The sequence below is a fragment of the Panthera uncia genome (genome assembly GCF_023721935.1).
Source record: "Panthera uncia isolate 11264 chromosome B3 unlocalized genomic scaffold, Puncia_PCG_1.0 HiC_scaffold_1, whole genome shotgun sequence".
Classification (NCBI taxonomy): domain Eukaryota; kingdom Metazoa; phylum Chordata; class Mammalia; order Carnivora; family Felidae; genus Panthera; species Panthera uncia.
The window spans coordinates 86,568,950-86,585,839 of record NW_026057582.1 but is presented as its reverse complement, the minus strand read 5'-3'; the positions used below and the strand labels follow the sequence as shown (position 1 = coordinate 86,585,839).

The 16,890-nt window shown below is 40.9% G+C and overlaps 1 protein-coding gene and 1 pseudogene across 1 annotated transcript; one reads left to right on the top strand and one right to left on the bottom strand.

Moving 5' to 3' along the window:
• The first annotated feature begins 2,601 nt into the window (after positions 1-2,601).
• On the top strand, positions 2,602-3,130 carry LOC125909954 (dihydrofolate reductase-like; annotated as a pseudogene).
• A 7,637-nt stretch (positions 3,131-10,767) lies between these two features.
• B2M (beta-2-microglobulin) lies at positions 10,768-16,456 on the bottom strand. The gene is made up of 4 exons (XM_049613543.1): positions 16,347-16,456; positions 13,094-13,369; positions 12,529-12,556; positions 10,768-11,290 (listed from the first exon to the last, which is right to left on the bottom strand). Exons 1-3 carry the CDS (start codon positions 16,411-16,413, stop codon positions 12,543-12,545), a joined length of 357 nt encoding a protein of 118 aa, XP_049469500.1. The 5' UTR covers positions 16,414-16,456; the 3' UTR covers positions 10,768-11,290; positions 12,529-12,542.
• Between the last annotated feature and the right edge of the window lie 434 nt (positions 16,457-16,890).

The window sequence follows — 16,890 nt, the reverse complement described above, 5'->3', positions numbered from 1 at the left end:
GCAAATAAGGTTCCAGTATATTCAAGTGACCTGCTTACTGTGCTAACACGTTAGTGGCAGAACCCTTCATTTTACAGGTAAGAAAATTGAGGCCAGGAAAAATTAAGAGATTTGAAAGAGGGTGAACTGTGACAGAGGCAGGGCTAGAAGCTCTTGAGAATTCAGTTTGTAAATTCTCCAAGCAAGATCATTCCCAGAAATCCTGAGAGTGCCAGGAGAGAGCAAGTTTCCCTTTGTGGGGCACTGTCCAGAATGAGTGAAGACGTTTACCTAAAACCCTTTGTGGAAAGGAGTAGAGGCATACTTTCTTTTTTTCACCAGCTCAGAGCCAAAAAGTTTTCCCTTTTATCTCTTTGCTATGGTTTTAGGTAATTTTACTTGCTCTTGTAAGCTATGAAAACAACCACTGCAAGTAAAAGCAATCGCCTGAAGCTTTACATTTTACAGAGTTCTTACCACCATTTCCTGAGAACAACCCTTGAACAGTGTCTGGTATGGGGTAAATACTCCATATTTATTGAATGAATGATCGATTAAATAAGTGAATAAACTTTATGATATAAGAATAATTATCTCATTTTTATGGATTTGGTGACAAAGAGTCAAGCTGGGGGGCGGGGGGGGGGGGGCACCTGGGTGACTCACTCGGTTAAGATTCCAAGCCTTGATTTCAGCTCAGGTCATGATCTTATGGTTCCTGAGATCAAATTCCACATTTGACTGACTCCAGGCAGACAGCCAGAGCCTGCTTGGGAATCTCTCTCTCCCTCTCTCTTTGTCACTCCCTGCTCACATGTGTGCTCACTTTCTCTCTCCCTCTCTCTCAAACAAACAAACAAACAAACAAAAAAACACTTAAAAAAAGAGTCAAGCTAGTAATAATGATTTCTCCAATTTCTTTTGTGGAATTAGGATTCAAACTCAGGTCTGATTTCAATGGCATTCACACTTTTTTTTTTTTTTTTTTTTTTTTTTTTTTTTTTTTTTTTTTTTGAGAGAGAGAGAGAGCATGAGCCAGGGAGAGGGAGAGAGGGAAGGAGGGAGGGAGAGAGAAAATCTTAAGCAGACTCCTTGCTCACCCTGGAGCCTGATAAAAAGGCTGATCCCAAGACCCCGGGATCATGACCTGAGCTGAAATCAAGAATTGGACGCTCAACCAACTGAGCCACCTAGGCACCCCGAAACTTTGAACTTTGCAAAAAATATTTATTTTTGGGAAAGCACAAGGTGGGGAGGGGCAGAGCGATGGGGGCAGAGGATCTGAAGTGGGCTCTGCTGTGACAGGCTGACAGCAGTGAGCCCAAAGGGGGCTCAATGTCATGAACCATGAGATCATGACCTGAGCAAAAGTTGGACACTCAACTGAGCCACCCGGGTGCCCCAAAGCTTTGAACTTTTAATGAAAGTTTGGGACTGCATGCCTTATAGGCCCTGTAGAGAAACCTAACAGGAAACACGCAGTAGCAGACTGATGCCTCATCCAGACTCAATGAGTCCATACCCAGCTTTTTCATATTTTGCTGCTGACAGCTAGCACCTGCACATTATCCCAGCCCTACAGATTACCCTCAGGCACTGGAGTGAGCTGGAAGTACCTGGGAGTTTAATGTTTCATCCATCTACACACTCTATAGCTTATAGCCAGAGACAGGCTCCTGTGAGGTACCAAAGCCCAGCTCCTTTGCTTCAAGACAGAACTAACTTTGAGGGGTATTCTTTTGTTCTAGAGCTCCCATGGGACCAGGCTGAGTGTGGGATTTCTGAAATCACCCCTTCACTTGGCTTCTTCCCGTTCCCTATTCTTCATCCTCCCTTCCCCCCTGCCCCACTCCTTTTTTGCTTATTGGTTTCTCCTGGAAGCCCTTTCTTTATAAGTCATAGCATCCAAATTCTGGATTCAGGGCATACTTCTGCAAGAACTCAACCCAACATGCTCACTGACTCTACAGATGATGAAAATGGCATGCACACTTTCACACAGTAAGGATACCTAGAAAACCCTTTCAGATAGCACTATAGCATTGTGTAGCAGCAAGAGTCCTCTGTTTTTTTCTACGTGAAAACAATAAAAAGAGGAAGTGGCCCATGGGGGTGGGGAAATCTCACATTACTGCGGCCTTCAGTTAGGCCTGTGCTATAAAGATAGAAATATCTCCTTCCTTTCATAGACTTTTAAATCATCTGTGTTTTAGAGGACCAAAGAGAACAAATAATTCTGAATCCAACTAATGAGAGAAAATGTATGAAATTTAGTGCATAGTAAGTGCTTGATACATGATTAAACATTTTTTTAATTCTATTTACCAGGGTTTTTTTTTATTTTTTTATCAGTCCTTCTTATAGCTTTCCAAAGCGTCAAGATTGTTTTTAATGCATGAAACTTCCAATCAAAATATTCACAGATACTTTATTTCTCTTAAAATATCTAGGATCCAAATTGGTTACCCTTTGATTTTTTTCCAAAAGCCTAGAGTCCAAGGAGACAATTTTGTGCCAAGCTTGACAAAGGGTGGGGAATCCCAGGATGGTGAGCCAGCTCAGAGGTGTTTACAGTGCTGTCATGGTTCTTCCCCTAAACTGCACTGTCGCGGTGTCCCAGAACATGGGTATCTGCAAGAACTGGGGCGTGCTGTAGCCCCCGCTCAGGAATGAATTCAAGTACACTATTTCCAAAGAATGACCACATCTTCCTCATAGAACGTAAGCAAAATTTAGTGATTATGGGTAGGAAGACATGGTTCTCTATTCCCAAGAAGAATCAGCCTTTAAAGGAAAAGAATTAATTTAGTTCTCAGTTGAGACCTTAAAGAACCTCCCCAAGAAGCTCATTTTTCTTGCCAAAAGTCTGGATGATGCCTTAAAAGTTATTGAGCAATTGGAATTAGCAAATAAAGTGGACATGGTTTGGATAGTGGGAGGCAGTTCTGTTTATAAGGAAACCACGAAGAAACCAGGCCACCTTAGACTATTTGTGACAAGGATTATGCAGGAATTTGAAAGTGACATACTTTTTCCAGACTTTGATTTGGAGAAATATAAACTTCCCCCAGTATACCCAGGTATTCTTTCTGATGTCCAGGAGGAGAAAGGCATTGAGTACAAATTTGAAGTATATGCAAAGAATGATTAATGTGGAGGTGTTTTCTAATTTATTTCAAGTTGTTCCCCCTCCCCTCCAAACAATTACATGTTTTCATATTAGAAAAAAAAGACTTTTGTTGACTTTAGGTCAATGGATAATTATTTCTAAGCAATGAATTTTTATTAATTAATCTTAATTAGACTATAGTTAAGATCAGTCTTAACTAGACCATATCAGATACGATTTGTGAAGCATTTCTTGCTATAACTGTAGAATGCCCATCAAGGTCCAGCACCCTGCCTAAGGTAGCATATCTACCAAGAGCCAAACTGAGAAAGTCCCCTGACAGCATGAGTTTAAAGCAGGACCTAAAGAGAGGACTGGAGAGATTTGTTCAAAGGTCAGAAATGAATTATAAACAGAAGAGGAAGAACTCAGATATTAAAAGACAATTAGATCAAAATAGGGACTATGAATTCTCGATGCATATCACAATTCTGAAAAAAGTTCTGTTCACTCAGAAAGGGAACCAGCAAGTTGAGAACTCCAGTATATTCTATAGGGATAGTAAAGAGGCCAGTAGGACACTATCTTTTTGAAGGTTAAAAGAGAAGGTCTGAGACCTCTAAAATCTCTGTTTCTGATCTTCAGTGAGATTCCATGGGATATTATGATGCTAGAAGACTAGGCTGTGTTTTACCAAAAAGTAAACCTAATAACAAGCATTTGGCTAAAATTAGAAAAAAGGTAATGAATTGAAAGTGGATAATGCTAGAAACCAAAATTATGAAGTTGGAAACTAAACTTCAATGAATTAGAAAATGAAAATTAAAAAACAAAAACAAAAAACGAAAAACCTAGAAGCCAAGAGTCCAAGGAGAGATAACGCAAATTTTTGCCCCTAAAACCTTAATGGCTATATCACAGACAAAATATTTATTTTATTAAGGAAAGACCTTGAATTTTTCCTCAAGAGCTTAGGGTATAAGAAATAAAGTAAAAAGCAATAGCCCAAAGATATTGGGAGAGTGACAGAAGACAAAAACTAGCAAAGACAACATTTACCAGTTCCTATATTTCCATTTATGCCATGTTTTCATTAGGGATAGTGGGAAAAAAATGAGATATAACATATACATAAAAATGAGATATAACATATAAATTTCTTAAAATAAACATCATAATAATAACAATGACCATTTCCTAATGTTTTATTTCTTTTAACGTTGTCAAAATATAATTTGAAAAACCTGGACATTAAATTAAATAATATTTTTCCAAAGCGATGTTCTTGGGAAGATGTACACCCAGTGCAATGCTGCTTCTCTTTGTCTGTTTGTTTGTTTTTAAATTCCAGTATAATTAACACACAATGTTATATTAGTTTCAGGTGTACAGTATAGTGATTTGACAATTCTATACATTACTCAGTGCTCATCACAATACATGTAGTCTTAATTCCCTTCACCTATTTTACCCACCTCCCCACCCACCAGTTTGTTCTCTCTAGTTAAGTGTCTTTTTTGTTTGTCTTATTTTTCTTTGTTCATTTGTTTTGTTTCTTAAATTCTACATGAGTGAAATCATATGGTATTCGTCTTTCTCTGACTTCTTTTACTTAGCTTTATACCCTTTAGATCCATCTATGTTGTTGCAGATGGCAAGATTTCATTCTATTTTATGGCTAAGTAATATTATATTATATATATACCACATCTTCTTTATCCATTCGTATTATGAATATGTGGTCTGCTTCCATAATTTGGCTATTGTAAATCAACATAGGGACACATGTATCTCTCCAAATTAGTGTTTTTATATTCTTTCGGAAAATACCCAGTACTGGAATTACTGGATTATACAATAATTCTGTTTTTAACTTTTTGAAGAACTTCCATACTGTTTTCCATAGTGGCTGCACCAGCTTGTATTCCCACCAACAGTACACAAATGTCCCTTTTTCTCCACATCCTGGCCAACAACATTTGTTCTTGCATTTTTGATGTTAGCCATTCTGATAGGTGTGAAGTGATATCTCATTGTGGTTTTGATTTGCATTTCCCTGATGATGAGTGATGTTGAGCATCTTTTCATGTCTTTTGGCCATTGTATATCTTCTTTGAAGAAATGTTTGTTCATGTCTCCTGCCCATTTTTAATTGGATTATTTGTTTTTTTGTGTGTGATGAGTTGTATAAATTCTTTATATATTTTGGATATTAACTCTTTATCGGATATGTCATTTGCAAATATCTTCTCCCATTCAGTAGGCTATCTTTTAGTTTTGTTGGTTGTTTCCATTGCTGTGCAGAAGCTTTTTGTTTTGATGTAGTCCCAAAAGTTTATTTTTGTTTTTGTTTCCCTTGCCTCAGGAGACATATGAAGAAAGATGTTATGGCTGATGTCAGACAAATTACTGCTTATGCTCTCTTTTAGGATTTTTATAGTTTCACATTTAGGTCCTTAATCTGTTTTGAGTTTATTTTTGTGTATGGTGTAAGAAAATGATCCAGTCATTTTCTTTTCATGGGGCTGTCCGGTTTTCCCAACACCATTTGTTGAAGACACTGTCTTTTTCCCATTGCATATTCTTGCTTTCCTTGCCATAGATTAATTGACCATGTAAATGTGGGTTTATTTCTGGGTTCTGTATTCAGTTCCATTGAAATATATGCCTATTTTTGTGCCAGTACCATACAATTTTGATTACTACAGCTTTGCAGTATATCTTGAAATCTGGGATTGTGATACATCCAATTTTGTTCTTCTTTCTCAAGATTTCTCTGGCTATTTGGGGTCTTTCGTTGCTCCATACAAATTTTAGGACAATGTGTTCTAGTTCTATGGAAAATGCTTTTGGCATTTTGATAGGAATTATAGTAAATCTGTAGATTGCTTTTGATGGTATGGACATTTCAACAATATTGTTTCTCCCAATCCACCATGAACATGGACTATCTTTCTATTTATTTGTGTCATCTTCAGTTTCAACAATGACTTTTTTTCTTTTAATAAAAATCTCCTGAAAAGCTAACCATGCCACATTGAACAGTCATAAGTGATCATCTCTGAGTGGTGAGACTAACAAGATTTTTTTTTTCTTTTCTGCCTGTATAAACATTACTTTTTAAAAACAATGAACTATGCTCAAATAATAAAAGCTGTAAAAATTCGAATCATACAGAAGTATGCAGAATGATATATTTTTTAAAAAGTCTACTTTCAATTGTTCTGGACTTTTGGGAAAGATGGCTAAGTAGGAGGACCCTAAATTCACCTTGTCCCATGGACACAACTATTGATAACACTCACATCAGTGTAAATAACCAAGAAAAATACCTGAAGAGTGGCAAAACAAACTCTACAATGAAATGTACAGAAGCCACGATGAAGAGGGTAGGAAGGGCAGAGATGAGCTGGGGAGCTAAACCCCGAATGTCTGGTTGCTGGAGGGAGAGAGTTGTGGGTGTGTAAGGGGAGAAAAATAGACTATCACACTGGGGAGCCTGCATGAGGAAGAGGAATCCTCATAACATTTGGCTTTGAAAAACAGAGGCGCTAAATTTTGTGAGTTCTTACAACCAGCAGGACTTAAAGCCTAGAACTTTAAAAATCAGCAGCCCTTAGGAGAGCAATAGGAAACTGAGTCTGTGTCCTTAAAGAGATAGCACAACAAATAGCCCATAGAGATAAGGCATAGAAGCAGCCTTATCTGAAGAAAGGCTGAAAACCTTTCAGAAAAACCTCCTGGGGCATATGCGAGGGAGAATTATTTACTAAATCTCTAAGTTTGGTGAAGGACTTCTCCAGGAAGTCCCTCCCCCACCCCCCAGCATAAACACAGGGCCACCTGCGGAAACCAGCACAGCTGTTGGTTTTCGCTACCTAACTGCTTATGCCACACCCTGTGCCCTCCAGCTGGGCCTGCCTCAGTCTTAGAGTTGTAGGTCCCCTCCCCTGGAAGACTGGTGCAAACCTTGCCAACACTGTGTATCCAGACTGTGCACTCTGTGGGACCTTATTCCTGGCAGTGACCGTGGCAGGTCACCTCCCACGGAAGACGCGCGCACCTTATTAAAACTGCTTGCCTCAGCTGGCCCCAGTCTTGATAGCAGCTGTGCATCTCCTGTGGAAAAGGACGAGTGCGAACAATTTGTGGGCACTGTGGCCCCCACCTACTTGTGCTTTGTGGAGCAGCCCCAACCAGCCCTGGTCTCTGTGGCAGCTGCTTATCCCCTGTGGAAGAGGATTGGCATCACCTTGTTGAAAGTAGTGGGCAGGGCACACAGAAACAGACACAGAGAGTTAGACAAAATGAGACAGATGAATATGTCACAAATGAAAGAACAGGACAAAATTACAGCAAGAGACCTAAACGAAATGGAGATAGGTAATATGCTTGATAGAGAATTTAAAATAATGATCATAAAGATACTCACTAGACTTGAAAAAAGACTGGAGGACAGCATGAGACCCTTAACAAACAGATAAAAAAGAACCAATCAGAGATAAATAACACAATAATTGAAATAAAAAATATACTAGGGTCACCTGGGTGGCTCAGTCGATTAAGTATCTGACTCTTGATTTCAGCTCAAGTCATGATCTCAGGGTTTGTGAGTTTGAGCCCCACATGGAGTTCTGTGCTGACATCACAGAGCCTGCTTGGGATTCTGTTTCCCTCTCTCTCTGCCTCTCCCCCACTAACTCTCTGTCTCTCAAAATAAAGAAATAAATAAACATTAAAAAAATTTAAATACACTAGATGGAATAAATAACAGGTTAGAAGAAGCAGAAGAATGAATCACCAATCTGGAGGACAGAGTATTGGGAAGTAATTAAGCTGAGCAAGTGAGAGAAGAAAAATTATGCGAAATTAGAATAGACTCGGGGAACTCAGTGACTCCATCGACTGTAATAACATTCACATTAGGGATCCCAGAGAAGAATAAGAGAGAGAAAAGGGAGAAGAAAATTTATTTGAAGAAATAAGGGCTAAAAACTTTGCAAATTTGCGGCAGGAAACAAATGTAGATCCAGTAGGCACAGGGCTCTCCCAACAAAATCAACCAAGGAGGTCCACAGAAGACACATAGTAATTGAAATGTCACAAAGCAGTGATAAAGAAAGAATCTTAAAAGCAGCAAGAGGAAAGAAAACACATACAATGGAAATGCCAGAAGTCTATCAGCAGATTATTCAACAGAAACCTAGCAGGTCAGAAGTAAGTGGGCATAATATATTTAAAGTGCTGAATGGGAAAAACCCACAGTTCAAGTGTCCACTGATAGATGAATGGATAAAGAGGGGTATATGTACATATACAATGGAATATTATTCAGCCAAAAAAAAAAAAAAAGGATAAAATCTTACCATTTGTAACAACATGGATGGCTCTAGAAGAGTACAATGCTAAGGTAAATAAGCCAACCAGACAAAGACAAATACCATATGATTTCACTCATATGTTGAACTTAGAAACAAAACAAATAAAGAAAAAAGAGACAAACCAAAAACAGACTCTTAACTACAGAGAGCAAACTCTGGTTACCAGAGGGAAGAAGAGGATGGGTGAGATAGGTGAAGGTTATTAAAAGTACAGTTATCAGGGCACCTGGGTGACTCGGTTGAGCGTCTGACTTCAGCTCAGGTCATGATCTCATGGTTCGTGAGTTTGAGCCCCACGTCAGGCTCTGTGCTGTCAGCTCAGAGCCTGGAGCCTGCTTCAGATTCTGTGTCTCCCTCTCTCTCTCTCTGCTCTTCCCTGCTTGTGCTCTGTCTCTGTCTCTGTCTCTCAAAACTAAACATTAAAAAAATTTTTTTTAATAAATAAAAGTAGTTATCTTGTTGAGCCCTGACTTAATATATGGAATTGTTGAATCTCTAAATTGTATACCTGAAATGAATATAACACTGTATGTTAACCACACTGAAATTAAAATTTTTAAAAAATAAAAGTAAAAAGTCTACTTTTATCTTACTCCTGCCATTTTAGGGCCTGCCTGTTGTTAAGAGGTTATTGAATACATTTCTGGACCTTTTCCTGTGGGTGTATCTGCTTAAAGAGGTTGAGAAAAAAATTTTAAGGCCATTTAAAAATATATACAATGGGAGCATCTGGGTCTGATAAGCATCTGCCTTTGGCTCAGGTTATGATCTCACGGTTCATGAGTTCGAGCCCTACATCGGGCTCTCTACTTTCCACACAGAGCCTGCTTCAGATCCTCTGTCTCCCCACCTTCTCTGTCCCTTCCCCACTCACATGTGTGTGCTTGCTCGCTCTCTGGCTCTCTCTCTCAGAAATACATAAATAACTTAAAAAAAAAATATATATATATATATAGAGAGAGAGAGAGAGAGAGAGATCAGAAGTACCACCTCAGCTTGGAACACCTGAGATAGGCAAATGCTGGTGCTCTGAACAAGGGGTGAGCAGGATTTCTGCCATAGCTGCCAAGCTCTGATCACCATTCTTAAGGAATATTACACACAAACCACTAAGCTACAGTCACAGCCTTGTCTCGATGTTCCTTGTAGGTCTTTGGGTCAACAGAGTTGTTCCAGGTTAAAATTGCTGAATTCTGATTCAAATTTCTGTATTCCTTTGGATTCTCTCTTCCAGATGTTTTTCCCTACATGACCTTGATGAATTGCCTTAGTCCATGGCTCCCACCTGAGAGCTTTTTCTCACTGTCACTTGCTTTGGTCATTTAAGGTATGGGATCCTCTTGGGCCTGCGGGTCTAGACCCTGCAGGTCTAGAACCTGCATCATATCATATACTGTCTTTTTCTGGTTTCTTGGGCCCTTCTAAATTTTTCTTAAAGGGAGAATTATAAGAAAATGCAAGAGAACTATTTAATAAAAATTAAAAATTTTAAAAAGTCATTACATGAATTGGAGAGTGATGGTTACACACTGAAAGAATCCAGTGGGGTCCAAAACGTAGTAATCTCTGTCATAAGAGATTGCAGCGGGGAGCCTGGGTGGTTGTCGGTTGAGCGTCTGACTTCAGCTCAGGTCATGATCTCGCGGTCCGTGAGTTCGAGCCCTGCGTCGGGCTCTGTGCTGACAGCTCAGATCCTGGAGCCTTCTTCAGATTCTGTGTCTCCCTCTCTCTCTGCCCCTCCCCCACTCACACTCTGTCTCTGTCTCTCAAAAATGAATAAACGTTAAAAAAAAATTAAAAAAAAAAAGGAACAGAACACTGGCTAAAAGACAGAGGCATGTTTTTTATGCCAGCAGAGCACTGTGTCACCCTAAGTCATTTAATTTGCCTGGGATCCCATTCCTCATCTGTACAATGCAGATCACTGAGGCCCTGTCCACTGTGAGTTAAGCCCTATATAACAGTGGTTTACACTCTTCTCCGAGTGACTCTTGAAGACTGTTTTCCTGTTTTATAATTTTTGTTAATGTTTATTTATTTTTGAGAGAGAGAGCAAGAGACAGAGCATGAGCAGTGGAGGGGCAGAGAGAAAGAGAGGGAGACACAGAATCAGAAGCAGGCTCCAGGCTCTGAGCTGTCAGCACAGAGCCCAACGTGGGGCTCAAACTCACAAACTGAGATCGTGACCCGAGCTGAAGTCGAACACTCAACCAACTGAGCCACCCAAGCGCCCCCTGTTTTCCTGTTTTAAAACAAAGGGGTAACAGAGGGAGTAAAATATAAGAAACTGAACACATCAAGTTTTTACCATTGTTTTAATTAGTAAAACAAAATCAACAGAAGTCAAATTATATGCAACAATGGCTCTAACATGCAAGAAGTCAATAGGAATTTTATATAGGAAATGCCTTATGCACTATAACAGATTACCAATAATTTGACAGTTATCTTTCAAAACATTTCACAATTCCCAGCAGAGTATGCAAATTGGAAGTTAATTCTAAACATGCATAGCTATATTCTTATTGAGTTTTGTGTGAAGAGACTGGAGAGTTCAGATCTGGCAAAGAAACTAATGGTGAACATGAGGATTCTTTCCTCCCCACCCCACCTCTAAGCTTCCAGCCCTGAAACGTACATCTATATGCCTAGACAGGTCAAATATGCCAGACAGTGCCCATTAGAGAATTATCAAGTAGATTATACTTGTATTATCATCAATATAACTTTATGATTTGTATCATGGAACATAAAAGGCTAACAGCATTAAAAAGAATGCAGGATTTGGGAATAGTCCAATTTAAATGCACCATCTTCAAACCTGAAAAAAAAAGAAAAAAGGCTTGTTAGCAAATGCATTTATTTTATTTTATTTGGATTACAGATCACATCAACACACTTGTCTAACTTCTGCTGTGTAAATCACTGTTTGTAAAAGAAATAGCTGCAGACAATTATCCAAACCCATTACCAAGAGCATATCCCATGAATTTATCCCATTGGTTTTCCTATAACCTTAGAGGAAAGAATGCTGGTATTAGAGGTAGGGTCCTGGCTCTCCCATTTAGTAACTGTGTGACTCTGGGCAGGTCACCCAAACTCTCTGATGCTCTCTCAAATCGATCTCCCTGTGCTAGAACATAATGGGAAATTTGAATAGGTTTTCGCTATGATGGTACCCTATGAAGTAGAATTTCACTGAAAAGCTGTATTTTCTATCTCTGTATTCCAACCAACAATGCAGAGAAGTCCAATTCCTCCCTCTCTCACGCTGCTAGAAGTTTCTGTAGATACATATATTATAGTATCTTTAAATTGCATCATAACAATGTTTCCATTTCTTGTATTTAAAAAAAATTTTTTTTTGAGAGAGAGAGAGCAAGAGACGGAGAGTGAGCAGAGAGGGGCAGAGAGAAAGACAGGGAGACAAAGAATCTGAAGCAGGCTCCAGCCTCTGAGCTGTCAGCACAGAGCCTGATGCAGGGCTCAAACCCATGAACTGTGAGGTCATGACCTGAGCCAAAGTCGGACACTTAACCAACCGAGCCACCCAGGCGCCCCTCCATTTCTCTCCTCTATTGGACCGGAGCCTCTAGAAGGCAAACACAGCACCCACACACTAAGGCTGAACAAGAGACTGAAGGAACAGGATGTCTGCAGAATCATGTCACTCCTCTCTTCGGGCTGAATAACAAAGCAACTGCTATGCAAAGGAAGAGAACAGTTCATTTCTGAAGGCCCAGAGATGCACACTGTAGAAGTGGAAGAAGAAAGATCAGACCTTCGCAGGAAATGTAGGTAAACTGGCTGCCCCTATCCTGTTACACCACTCCAACAGCTCCTCTGACTTTGTTTAGAGGGCTAGGGACGCCAGCAGCATTAGACTAGGGCTACATACCTTTCTCATGCCACTCCACAGGAAAAGAAAATGTATTCCGTGTAGGATTATTTGCCTGCTGAAATGCTATCCTGATTAATATATTCCCTATAATGAGGGTTATCCTATTAGAGTTGTCTTTAGTCCCCAGGACAGTGAAACAAGAAAGTATTTTCACCTACCTCCATGATGCTGGTTACTTATCTCGCTCTACAAAAAAGAAAATGGAGAAAGACAGTAAGTTTTACTTTTAAAATACCATATGCTAACAAATGTCTAAAACTGTTACAAATGAGGCTGTTAGACTAGCCTGCTGTCCCTAACCATGAATACTCAGTAGGGCCAACCTTGCCTACTAGGCTCAGATCCCAACCCATCAAGGGAGTACTGGATAAGGAACTAGGATAGCAGGTCTCACAAAGGCCTGTGCCTCCCTGAGACTTTTGATGGTTCTACATATCCATGAGGCTGTCAGGAAAGCCCAAAGAAGCTAGCAGGTAAGAAACATTAGGAGTTTGTGTGCATTTGTGCAATTGCTGGTTACTGCTGCTCCCTGTTTTTGCTACAGGGAAACTACTGTTTTAGGGATCATGCTGTGCAGAGGTCTCTCAAGGTGCCACTAATCAGAGCTTTACAATGTTCCCTGTCAATTGCAGTATGCAGATTTTTTTATATCAAAGCGTCTTTAAGCTGTGCCTATTCTCAGATACAACTGTCAGTAGCTAAGGAAAGAACTTAAAAACTTACCCCACATAACGACCGTGGGCTCACTGAGAGTAGTATGATTCACCTGGCAGCTATACTCATCTTCAACAGTGGGAGTAAATTCGGTGTGGACCAGAAGATAGAAAGTCCAGTCCCTGTTGAAGGACAGATCTGTCTGTTCCGCTTCCATCTTCTTTCCATTCTTCATCAAGGTGATATCAATTTGTGGTGGGTGGAACCCCGAAACGTAGCAGTTCAGAAAATTTGGCTTTCCATTCTCTGCTGGGTGACGGGAGTAAACCTGAACCTTTGGAGGATCTGAGGGACATCAAGGAAAGACAAATGAAAGTTGCATGGTATTTCACTTGGGGCCACCTTGGTCTAAAGCTAGATTGGGCAACAATGTTTAAATCTGATCACTGATTTCTCCCAATTCCATTTCCACTCTGTCTACTTTTCCAAAAAGCTACCCATTTTGAGGGATAAACCATGATTTAGTATCTTTTTCACATACTTTCTCTACTCGTGGCTTTTTGGTTTTTTTCTACAGATTTCTAGTAGTATTGTCTTCTGTCACTGGAGTTTGTGCCAAATCTTTAAGACCTTTATGTGGAGACTCTCAAGAACTTTTGATGGCTTCTCAGCACCCATATAATTCCTCAACACATGTCTCAAGAGTCCTCATGATTTGGCCCCACCCTCCTTTTCAAACTTCATTTCTCATTTCATACACTCTCCATAATAGCCACATCAAAAAACTCATGTTACTGTACTTTGTTTCAGCCTATCTTTTTTTTTTTTTTTTTTTTTTTTTTTTTTTTTTTTTTTTTTTTTTTTACTGTTTATTACTTTCTTTTTTGGTTCATGCTCCTGCCTAGACCCACACCCATCTGACTGCTCAATATGTATTAAGTGTCTAGAATAGTGCCTGGCACATACCAATTGCTCTGTAAGTGGCACATGTTGTTATTAGTATTACCTCAAACAAAACTTAAATGCCTACAGAAGTCAGAAGATACCATAAATGAGTGATATGGGCTCGGTAAGAACATTATGGAAGGGTGAAGACCGTGGCAAATGGGAAAGAACATATTCTCCATTTTGACTAAGTGGAGTAATGTGTATAAAAGTGGGATTTGCATTTTTAATTAGCACCCTCAAGTGATTGCTACAACTAGCCATGTTGGAAATACATTGCTGCTATAGAATATGCTTTTCCAAAATGGGATGCATAACTAGATCTACCCTGGGGATATGGAAAGAAACTATCAAAAACTCTACTTCCATATTTTTCATCCAATGAAGAGAAGTATTACTGCTACTAAGCACACAGACTGACACTAATTCATGTGTATAATTCACTTTTAAATACACACACATGCAGGGTACAAGATCACTAAAAGGCAACTCCTCCATGTCCAGGATGTGATAGGGAGGAGTGCCAGGATATTCTGACCAAATATATCTGTCTACAAACACCCCATCATCAAAGGAAAGATCACCAGCCCCAATAGGAGCTACACTGGGGATCCCAATGAAGGTTTGATTTATTTTCATCAAGTTAAAGTGAGGACAAATCAGAAAGCATTTTATATTGGAGCTTCTAATAATTAGAACATAATAAATACCACAAGAATCAGAGCACAAGTTCATCAGGCCTAGAATTCTCTCTATGAGGGAGCCAGGCAGGGTTCTGCAAGAACATCACAATAATCTCTTCTGAGAGGAAGATGAGTATCAGATAAGCCTTGGTTTGTTTCTGGGCTCAGCCACTTACTGGCTCTGTGACTTTTGGACAGTTCTTCTGAAGCTTAATTGAAAAATCAACTTATGTGCACACTGAAACAAAACCCACACGGGGACAGAGCAAAAAATAGACCTCCCCCACAACAGCAATCATCATTACCCATTTCCTATGTATCTTCTAGAAGTGATCTATTCATGGCATGTATTACCCTAGAAATTTTCAAAGTAAGATTTTTCTTTTAATGTGAGCTTATTTTTTTAAAGATTTCTATAGTTGCCAGCAAATATCAATAATAGTAACTGTGCTTTACTTTGTAAACAGATTATAAATACCTTTATCTCATGATCAAAAGATCCAGCTTCACAGAGGCTTTTGTGAGGGGAAAATGTGAGAGGGTCTGGTATATTGAAAGGTATATAGACCGTGCTCAGGATCTAGAGTGTCCATGACAGACAACCTGGCCAACCAGGTTGATTATCCTTATCACTGGTTTTACAATCTCCCTGACTTGTAAACCTTCGCTTTTTCAAAACAGAAAGTAGAGGCTTAGTTCTTATTGGAAAGAACCAGGCAAAGAGCCGAAGAGGAAGCCCTCTGTGAAGAAAAGGAAACAAGGCCCAAATGCTCTCCAGCTTGCTAGCAAGAATCTCACACCCGAAGGTGACAAGGAGGTACTGGAAAACCACAGGCAGTAGAGCCAAAGTTGAGCCATTTTCCCCCCAAAAATGTTCTAGTCCCCCTCGACTGTCTGCCATTTCTCCCACGTTGTGTGTTTAAGTTAAACGCTCGGTATCTCCCTTTATCTGTGAGATGCTGATGATAACCATTATATTTACATTCGTAAGCTCATCTCAAAATCAAGTGACATAAAGCACAAAAGGTCCCCGGCACGCTCCTTACCAATAACTAGTAGCTCTTATGATTATTAAAAGCGACATGTAATGGCAACAAGTGAATTAAATGATGTGAAAGCGCTTTGTAACACCTCAAAGCAGTCTACAAATGCCACGTTCGGATCCCTCCCCTGTTTGTTGGGCGGGTGAACCCGCCGGGCGTGCCGGAGAAATCCGCGATCCGAGTGGAGTAGAGTTGCAGGGGACCGAAGTACCTGCGCGGTGCCTCCCGCAAGCCCAGTCGGACGTCTCCACCCATTTACAGCCTGGGATCCCGCGTCCTTAGGACCCGCCTTCCAGCCCTCCCAGGCAGCTGCGCTCGGGAAACTAGAGGTTACGCGGAAGAGAAACCCTCCCCCACCTCGGTCGTTCCGAAGTCTGTCATCACCCCGAAACTTTGTCCTGACCCACCTGGCACGGGCACGCCGAAGGCGTCCCCCGTCCCTCTCTCCCGAAGAAGTAAAAGGATACTTGTGTCCTGGGCTCACACCCCTCCCCACTGCCCGGCCACCCCACCGCTACCCGGCCCGGAGACCAAGCCCGCGGCTAGTCCCCAGGGAGGAGAAGGAGTGGGTGACTTACAGAGTTAAAGCTGAGACAGCCAAACAGATCGGGGTACAGAAGAGGAAGGGCTAGAACAAGAGGGGACACTCACGCTGGACGGCATCCAGGTGGGACAGATAGAGCAGTCCGAGCAGGACCAAGACCACAAAACGCGCCATTGCTAGCAGAGCAGCGCCAGAAGTAGGACTGGCCAGCCCGCCCTGCGCCTCTACTTATATGCCACGCGCGCACAGCCAATCAGAACGCTTACGGCAGGGGCCGTCACTTGTCTCCTAGCGCGCGGTGCCGGGCCAGGTTAGAGAGGGGGACTTCCCCGTTTTCAGTTTCATTTTCCTATAACGTCCCTTGATGCTTAGAAAGGCTTGGGCTGGGCCGAGTAGTTTCGCTGTCTATAAACCCGCGCCCTTCGATTTGGGGTGCACGCCAGAGCTTGTGCGGAGGGCCTCCTATCCTAGAACTTCGGGCTGGAAGTACTCTGGTCCAGCCCCTCTCTGAGAACCAGCCAGCCTCAGAGTGACTTGCTTACCATGTCCCTAGCAGGACCTGAGGACATGTGGTTTTCATTCAAGAAAACTGAAGCCCAGAAAGATTAAGAGCGCGGACAAAGGATGAATGGTGTGGGGCAGAATAAGAAC

Bases quoted from the DNA above. Each gene is read 5' to 3' on its own strand.
- B2M (XM_049613543.1), bottom strand. From the start codon at position 16,413: ATGGCGCGTTTTGTGGTCTTGGTCCTGCTCGGACTGCTCTATCTGTCC. The intron at 13,370-16,346 runs GTGAGTGTCCCC...GATGTCCCTCAG, and splicing joins CCACCTGGATGCCGTCCAGC to ATCCTCCAAAGGTTCAGGTT.